The following is a 10,114-nucleotide window of genomic DNA, read 5'->3' on the forward strand; positions in this document are numbered from 1 at the left end:
GCCTATCGCAATTTAGGACTTGACCCCTCTTGACAATATTGTTTCAAAATCAAGTAGAACTTCACTTTGTCAACTAACAAAAAAATTCAGCTGGCACTACAACCACATCTGTTAATACAACACAGCTCCATTACACCACAGCTGTAAATACAACACGCTAACCATTACAAACAGCTATACCATTACAACCAAGTTGCCATTACAACCAGCTGCCAGTACAGCCACAGCTGCCACTGACATCATAGCTGTTAATACAACCACAGCTATCATTAAACCAAGCTGTCAATACAACCACAGCTACATTACAACCACAGTTGCAATTACAACCACAGCTGCCAGTCAGCCACAGCTGGCACTACAATCATAGCTGTTAATACAACCACAGCTATATTACAACCAGCCTGTCAATACACCACAGCTACCTTTAAAACACAGTTGCCATTACAACCACAGCTGCCAGTACAGGCACAGCTGCCACACAATCATAGCTGTTAATACACCACAGCTATCATTACAACCACAGCTGTCAATACACCAAGCTGACGATACAAACCACAGCTGCTGTTACAACACACGATCAACAGCTGCCAATACAACCACAGATGCCAATACAACCACATGCTGTCATCCATCCACACTGCCGTTACAAACCACGCTGTCAATCAACAAGCTCATTACACCACAGATGCATTACAACCACAGCTGCAGTTACAACCACAAGCTGCCATAAACCACAGTGCTCAATACAAACACAGCTTGTCAATACAAACCACAGCTGCGTTACAGAAACACAACCACAGCTGTCTTACAACCACAGGCTGCGATTCAACCACAGTTGTAATAAAACCACAGCTGTCAAACAACCAACAGCTGTCAAACAACCACAGCTGCCATTCAGACCAGAAATGTCAATGCAACACAGTTGTCAACAAACCACAGCTGTCCATTACAACCACTGCTGCCATTAATAGAATCAAATGTATAGGTCCATTAACATATATTAGCAGATGTTAATTCGGGTGTAGAGAAATGCTTGTCTCAAGCGCCAACAGTCCAGTAGTATCAAGCAGTCAGTATATCCAAGCATGCCGTAGTAATCAAGCAGTGCAGTAGTACAAGCAGTCGTAGACAGCAGTGCAGTAGTATCAAGCAGTCCAGTAAGTATCAAGCGTCAGTAGTATCAAGCAGTGGCACGTAGTATCAAGCAGTCCAGTGTATCACCAGGTCAGTAGTATCAGCAGTGCAGTAGTATCAAGCAGTGCAGTAGTAATCAGGAGTCCAGTAGTATGCAAGCAGTACAAGTAGTAAACAGTCGTGTAGAATAAGCAGTCAGTAGTATCAAAGCAGTCCAGTAGTATCAAAGCAGTCCAGATATCAAGGAGTGCAGTAGTATCTAAAATATTCACAACAATACATACAGATCTAAACAGTAAAAGAATGGAATTAAGAAATACATATATATTAGATTGAAGCAATGTTGGAGTGGCATTAACTAAAATTACAGTAGAATGAATTAGTTATATATGAGATGAGTAAAGCAGTATTGTAAACATTATTTAAACATTATTAGAGTGACAGTGATTCTATGACTCTGTTATAGGGCAGCAGCCTCTGAGGTGGCGGGTTACATAACCGGGTGGTAGCTGGCTAGTGATGGCTGTTTAACAGTCTGGATGGCTTGAGATAGGAAGCTGTTTTTTTTCAGTCTCTCGGTCCCATCTTTGATGCCACTGTACTGACCTCGGCTTCTGGATGAAGCGGGGTGAACAGGCTCGGGTGGTTGATGTCCTTTATGATCTTTTTGAGAAAATGAAATGAAAAGAAACTACAACTTAAAATCTTAACCGTCATTTGGATTGAAGGGCTCCACAGAAAATTAAACAGAAAAAAGTTTCTGCTTTCACACACTTAAGAAAGTACCTCATATTAAGTGACATCGCTGTGACATCGGGTGCTGTCGGTGTCCTGGAGGGAGGTAGTTTTGCCCCCGGTGATTGCGTTGGCAGACCGCACCACCCTCTGGAGAGGCCTGCGGTTGCGGGCGGTGGAGTTGCCATCCAGGCAGTGATAGGGGAGCTCTCGATGGTTATTCTGTAAAAGTTTGTGGAGGTTTTAGGGGGCAAGTCAAATTTATTCAGCGTCTGAGGGTTGAAGAGGTGCTGTTGTCGCCTTCTTCACCAAACTGTCTGTGGGGGTGGACCATTTCGGATCGTCAGTGATTTGTACGGCGAGGAACTTTCTCCACTGAGATCCTGTCGAATGTGGATGGGGGACGTGCTTCCTCTGCTGTTGTCTTGAAGTCCCGATCAGCTCCTTTGTTTGTTTGACATTGAGTGAGAGGTTATTTTCTGGGACCGACAACTCTGAGGGCCTCAACTCTCTACTCAAATGTTCACACAATTTTCACAATTAATGATTCATGCAGATGTGTTCATTTTGAGGATCTCAATTTAGGATTCAATGATAAAGGAGTAGAAAAATGTCAATTTTTAGGACACCCTCAGTCTTAAGGCCCCCCCTTCTTGAGTCAATCATCAACTCTCCTTGAGTCAATCATCAACTCTCCTTGAGTCAATCATCAAATCTCCTTGAGTCAATCATCAACTCTCCTTGAGTCAATCATCAACTCTCCTTGAGTCAATCATCAACTCTGTCTGTGTTGTGTTGTTCTTGTTTTACGAGGGAGAATTGACCACGGGCACCATGATGGCATTGCCAAGCTGGCGCTGACTGAGGCTGTGATGTTTGACCGGGCGGTGCAACGAGCCTCCCGGCTCACCAGAGAATCAGACACCCTCACTGTCGTAACCGCAGACCACTCCCACGTCTTCACCTTCGGAGGAAACACCCCCCGTGGAAACCCCATCTTTGGTACGGCCCAAAACAGTCGTAGTCCCATGTGTGTTACAGATAGTACTGTGTATATTTTAGGAGATCCACAAGGATCGCAAGGATATCCTACAATGTACACTGTACTGTAAGATATACAGTCAAGAGTGCAATGTTTTTATTTGTCTTTTCACTTCAATGTCATATATTTTTGTGTCCAGCATAGAATGTAATGTTCACCGTCATGTTATGTCAACCATTTTGTGTCAGGTTTGGCACACAAGAAGGCAGATGATAGGATGCCATTCACTAGCATCCTGTATGCCAACGGTCCTGGTTATGTACATGTGAATGGAACGAGAGGAAACATCACATTGGTGGATTACTGTAAGTATACTTCAACTATTAATGTAATACAGGCGGTAGCTGTTTTGTAAAATGTGTGCGCATGGGAATTGTTTGTGTGTGTGTGTTTGTTTGTGTGTGTACAAGCGTGCATGCATGTACATGTATACTTGCAGACGTGCTCATGATCCTCTTTCGCACATGACTGTGGTATAGTGTAGTGCTTTTCATACTGTTTTGTTCTTAGCCCCTGGCTAGACTGGCGCTGGGCTAGCTTATTCTGTGTTCACACAAGCATATGTTAACACAGGGCTAAGGATTCACACTTGTATTCCAATGCCCTGGGCTAACGGACAAACACACATGCAAACAACATTCTATCCCTGCCAGGGGACCAACCTTCTATCTCTGCCAGGGGACCAACATTCTATCCCTGCCAGGGGACCAACATTCTATCTCTGCCACATGACCAACATTCTATCCCTGCCAGGGGACCAACATTATATCTCTGCCAGGGGACCAACCTTCTATCGAGGGAGGTGAGGCCCTCAGAGTGTGTCCCAGGAAAATAACCTCTCACTCAATGTCAACAAAACAAAGGAGCTGATCGGGACTTCAGGAAACAGCAGAGAAGCACGTACCCCATCCACATCGACAGGATCTCAGTGGAGAAAGTTCCTCGCCGTACAATCACTGACGATCCGAAATGGTCCACCCCCACAGACAGTTTGGTGAAGAAGGCGCAACAGCACCTCTTCAACCTCAGGACGCTGAATAAATTTGACTTGCCCCCTAAAACCCTCCACAACTTTACAGATGACCATCGAGAGCTCCCCTATCACTGCCTGGTATGGCAACTGACCCGCCCGCAAACGCCAGGCCTCTCCAGAGGTGGTGCGGTCTGCCAACGCATCACCGGGGGCAAACTACCTCCCTCCAGGACACCTACAGCCCCGAGTCACAGATGTCACTTAATATGAGTACTTTCTTAAAGTGTGAAAGCAGAAACTTTTTTCTGTTAATTTTCTGTGGAGCCCTTCAATCCAAATCGGTTAAGATTTTAAGTTGTAGTTTCTTTTCATTTCATTTTTCAAAAAGATCATAAAGGACATCAACCACCCGAGCTGTTCACCCGCTTTCATCCAGAAGGCGAAGTCAGTACAGGCATCAAAGATGGGACCGAGAGACTGAAAAAAACAGCTTCTACTCAAGGCCACAGACTGTTAAACAGCCATCACTAGCCAGCTACCACCCGGTTATGTAACCTGCCACCTCAGAGCTGCTGCCCTATATACATAGTCATAGAATCACTGGTCACTCTAATAATGTTTAAAAATGTTTACATACTGCTTACTCATCTCATATATATACTAATTCTATTCTACTGTATTTTAGTTAATGCCACTCCAACATTGCTCATCTAATATATATGTATTTCTAATTCCATTCTTTTACTTTTAGATCTGTATGATTGTTGTGAATATTTTTAGATACTACTGCACTCCTTGAACTGGACTGCTTGATACTACTGGACTGCTTGATACTACTGGACTGCTTTATACTACTGACTGTAACTACGCACTGCTTGATATACTGCGACTGCTATACTACTTGCACTGCTTGATTACTACCACTGCTGATACTACTGCACTGGCTTGATACTACTGGACTGCTTGATACTACTCACTGCTTGATACTACTGACGCTTATACTACTGACTGCTTGATACTACTGCACTGCTTGTACTACTGGACTGCTGATACTACTGATGCTTGAAACTACTGCTTGTTGACCTACTACTGATTGCTTGAAACAACACTCTACACGAATTAACATCTGCAAATACTATGTAATGGACATACAATTGATTTGATTTAATAGGCAGCAGTGTATGGAATGCAGGCTTGTGTTGGTATGACAACTGTGTGCAATGACATTGCTGGTTGTAATGGCAGCTGTGGTTGTGTACAGCTGTGTTGTATTGACAGCTGTGTTATTACAACTGTGTGAATGCAGCTGTGGTTGTAAGACAGCTGTGTGTTGGTTGTGTTAACGATGCAGCTGTGGTTTGTATTGACAGCTGTGTTTGTATTGAGCACTGTGGTTGTCAATGCAGCAGCTTGTTGGCAGCTGTAATGCAGCTGTGTGAGCATCTGTGGTGTAATGCAGCTGGGTTGTATTGACAGCTGTGGTTGTAACGGCAGCTGTGGATGGATTGACAGCTGTGTGTAATTGGCGCTGTGGTTGTATGGCAGCTGTAGTCGTTGGTTTGTAACAGCAGCTGTGTTGTATCGTCAGCTGTGGTGTATTGACAGCTGGTTGTAATGATAGCTGTGGTGTATTAACAGCTATGATTGTAGTGGCAGCTGTGCTGTACTGGCAGCTGTGGTGTAATGGCAACTGTGGTTGTAATGTAGCTGTGTTGATTGACAGCTGGTTGTAATATAGCCTGTTGATTAACAGCTATGATTGTAGTGCAGCTGTGGCTGTACTGGCAGCTGTGTTGTATGCAAAACTGTGGTTGTAATGGTAGCTGTGTTGTTTGACAGCTGTGGTTGTAATGAAGCTGTGGTGTATTAAAGCTATGATTGTAGTGGCAGCTGTGCTTACTGGCAGCTGTCGGTTGTAATGGCAACTGTGGTTGTAATGGTAGCTGTGGTTGTAATGTAGCTGTGTTGTATTTACAGCTGTGGTTGAATGGTAGCTGTGTTGTATAACAGATGTGGTTGTAGTGCAGCTGAATTGTTTTTTGTTAGTTGACAAAGTGAAGTTCTACTTGATTTTGAAACAATATTGTTCAAGAGGGGTCAAGTCCTAAATTGCGATAGGCTACTCAAATGTTCACACAATTTTCACAATTAATGATTCATGCAGATGTGTTCATTTGAGGATCTCAATTTAGGATTCAATGATAAGGAGTAGAAAGATCCATTTTTAGGACACCCTCAGTCTTAAGGCCCCCCCTTCTTGAGTCATCATCAACTCTCCTGAGTCAATCATCAACTCTCCTTGAGCAATCATCAAATCTCCTTGAGTCAATCATCAACTCTCCTTGAGTCAATCATCAACTCTCCTTGAGTCAATCATCAACCTGTCTGTGGTGTGTTGTCTTGTTTACGAGGAGAAATTGACCACGGGCCCATGATGGCATTGCCAAGCTGGCGCTGACTGAGCTGTGATGTTTGACCGGGCGTGCAACGAGCCTCCCGGCTCACCAGAGAATCAGACACCCTAGCATAACCGCAGAACACTCCCACGTCTTCACCTTCGAAGGAAACACCCCCCGTGGAAACCCCATCTTGGTACGCCCAAAACAGTCGTAGTCCATGTGTGTTACAGATAGTACTGTTGTATATTTTAGGAGATCTCAAGGATCGCAAGGATGTCCTACAATGTACACTGTACTGTATGATATACGTCAAGGGTGCAATGTCATAGTAATTGTTCACCGTCATGTTATGTCAACCATTTTGTTTAGGTTTGGCACACAAGAAGCAGATGATAGGATCCATTCACTAGCATCCTGTATGCCAACGGTCTGGTTATGTACATGTGAATGGAACAGAGAAACATCACATTGGTGGATTACTGTAAGTATACTCAACTATTAATGTAATACAGCGGTAGCTGTTTTGTAAAATGTTGTGCGCATGGGAATTGTTTGTGTTGGTGTTTGTTTGTGTGTGTAAAGCGTGGCATGCATGTACATGTATACTTGCAGACGTGCTCATGATCCTCTTTCGCACATGACTGTGGTATAGTGTATGCTTTTCATACTGTTTTGTTCTTAGCCCCTGGCTAGACTGGCGCTGGGCTAGCTTATTCTGTGTTCACACAAGCATATGTTAACACAGGCTAAGGATTCACACTTGTATTCCAATGCCCTGGGCTAACGGACAAACACACATGCAACAACATTCTATCCTGCAGGGACCAACCTTCTACTCTGCCAGGGGACCAACATTCTATTTCCCTGCCAGGGGACCAACATTCTATCTCTGCCACAGACCAACAATTCTATCCCTGCCAGGGGACCAACATTATCTCGCCAGGGGACAACTTCTATCTCTGCCAGGGGACCAACTTCTATCCCTGCCAGGGGACCAACATTCTATCCCTGCCAGGGGACCAACATTTATCCTGCACAGACCAACATTCTATCCCTGCCAGGGGACAACATTCTATCTCTGCCAACCATGACCAACATTCTATCCCTAGCGCAGGGACCAACATTCTATCCCTGCCAGGGGACCAACATTCTTCCTCGCCAGGGGACCAACATTCTATCCCTGCAGGGGACACATATTTATCCTCTCCAGGGGACCAACATTCTATCCCTGCCAGGGGACAACATCCACTCTCCGCACATTCATCCTGCCGGGACCAACATCTATCTCTGCCAGGGGACCAACATTCTATCCTCCAGGACCAACATATCTCTGCCAGGACCCAACTTCTATCCCTGCCAGGGGACCAACATTCTATCCTGCCAGGGGACAACATTCTATCCCTGCCAGGGGATCAACATTCTATCCCTGCCAGGGGATCAACATTCATCTCTGCCAGGGACCAACATTCTACTCTGCCACATGACAACCTTCTATCTCTGCCAGGGCCAACCTTCTATCCCTGCCAGGGACCAACATTCTATCCCTGCCAGAGGACCAACATTCTATCTCTGCCACATGGACAACATTCTATCTCTGCCAGGGACCAAAATTCTATCTCTGCCAGGGGACCAACATTCTATCCCTGCCAGGGACCAACATTCTAACCTGCCACATGACCAACATTCTAGCCCTGCACATGACCAACATCTATCTCTGCCAGGCGACAACATTCTATCCCACGATGACAATATTCTTTCTCTGCCAGGGACCAACATCTCTATCTCTGCCAGGGACCAACAGTCTATCCCTGCCAGGGACCAACATTCTATCTCTGCCACAGTGACCAAACATTCTATCTCTGCCAGGGACCAACTTCTATCCTGCAGGGACAACATTCTATCTCTGCACTGACCAACATTCTATCTCTGCCAGGGGACCAACAGTCTATCCTGCCAGGGGACCAACATTCTATCTCTGCACATGACCAACATTCCATCTCTCTGCCAGGGGACAACATTCTCCTGCCAGGACCAACATTCTATCTTCCACATGACATATTCTTTCTCTGCCAGGGACCAACATTCATCTCTGCCAGGACCAACATCTATCTCTGCCAGGGACCAACATTCTTCCCTGCCAGGACCAACATTCTACCTGCCAGGGGACCAACATCTATCTCTGCCACATGACACAATCTATCCTGCCAGGGGACCAACATTCTATCTCTGCCACATGACCAACATTCTATCCTCAGGGGACCAACATATCCCTGCCAGGGACCAACATTCTATCTCGTGCCAGGGACCAACATTCTATTCCTGCCAGGGGCCAACATCTATTGCCGGGGACCACATTCTATCTCTGCCAGGGACCAACATTCTATCTCTGCCAGGGGACCAACATTCTACCTGCCAGGGACAATTTATCTCTGCAGGGACCAACATTCTATCTGCAGGACCAACATTCATCTCTGCCAGGACCAACATTCTATCCTGCCAGGGACCAACATTCTATCTCTGCCAGCGACCAACATTCTACCCTGCCAGGGCCCAACATTCTATCCTCAGGGCTCAACGTTCTATCCCCGCAGGATCAACATTCTATCCTGCAGATAACATCATCTCTGCCAGGGGACCAACATTCTATCTCTGCCACATACCAACCTTATCTCTGCCAGGCGACCAACCTTCTATCCCTGCCAGGGGACAACATTCTATCCCTGCCAGGGTACCAACATTCTATCTCTGCACATGACCAACATTCTATCTCTGCCAGGGGACCAAAATTCTATCTTTGCCAGGGACCAACATCTATCCCTGCCAGGGGACCAACATTCTAACCCTGCACATGACCAACATTCTATCCCTGCCACATGACCAACATTCTATCTCTGCAGGGACCAACATTCTATCTCTGCCACATGACCAATATTCTTTTCTCTGCCAGGGACCAACATTATCTCTGCCAGGGGACCAACAGTCTATCCCTGCCAGGGGACCACATTCTATCTCTCCACATGGACCAACATTCTATCTCTGCCAGGGGACCAACATTCTATCCCTGCAGGGGACCAACATTCTATCTCTGCCACATGACCAACATTCTATCTCTGCCAGGGGACCAAACATCTATCCCTCAGACCAACATTTCTATCTTGCACATGACCAACATTCTATCTCTGCCAGGGGACCAACAGTCATCCCTGCCAGGACCACATTCTATCCTGCCAGGACCAACAGTCTATCCCTCCGGGACCAACATCTCATCTCTGCCACATGACCAATATTCTTTCTGCCAGGACAACATCTATCTCTGCCAGGGGACAACATTCTATCTCTCCAGGACCACATTCATCCTGCCAGGGGACCAACATTCTATCTCTGCCAGGGACCAACCTTCTATCTCCTGCCACATAACCAACATTCCTATCCCTGCCACATACAAAACATTCTATCCCTGCCACATAACCAACATTCTTTCTCTGCCAGGGACCAACATTCTATTCCTGCCAGGGACCAACATATATCTCTGCCAGGGACCAACATTCTATTCTGCCAGGGGACCAACAACAATCTCTGCCAGGGACCAACAATTATATCTCTGCCAGGGGACCAACATTCTATCTCTGCAGGGGATCAACCTTCTTTCTCTGCCAGGGACCACATTCTATCTCTGCCAGGGGACAAACATTCTATCTCTGCCATGAAATTCACAGAGATTCTGTGAAGGAACGAGACATCAATTTTCTGATCCAGGCGAAATCATGCAACAAATTATTATCATGGATATATCCAATTAATGTCAATAGAAAAGCAATGAAAACAGAGGAG

The 10,114-nt window shown here is 45.6% G+C and overlaps 1 protein-coding gene across 1 annotated transcript in view; it reads left to right on the forward strand.

Annotated features, from left to right (window-relative positions):
* The window catches only part of alpi.1 (alkaline phosphatase, intestinal, tandem duplicate 1), a 37,770-nt gene that overhangs the window by 23,674 nt on the left and 3,982 nt on the right, over positions 1–10,114 (forward strand). The window contains exons 9-10 of the mRNA XM_023970755.2: positions 2,680–2,871; positions 3,100–3,216. Coding sequence (XP_023826523.1) covers positions 2,680–2,871; positions 3,100–3,216 — 309 coding nt within the window. The remainder of the gene's footprint in view (positions 1–2,679; positions 2,872–3,099; positions 3,217–10,114) is intronic.

This window comes from Salvelinus sp. IW2-2015, linkage group LG26 (genome assembly GCF_002910315.2).
Source record: "Salvelinus sp. IW2-2015 linkage group LG26, ASM291031v2, whole genome shotgun sequence".
NCBI classification, from domain to species: domain Eukaryota; kingdom Metazoa; phylum Chordata; class Actinopteri; order Salmoniformes; family Salmonidae; genus Salvelinus; species Salvelinus sp. IW2-2015.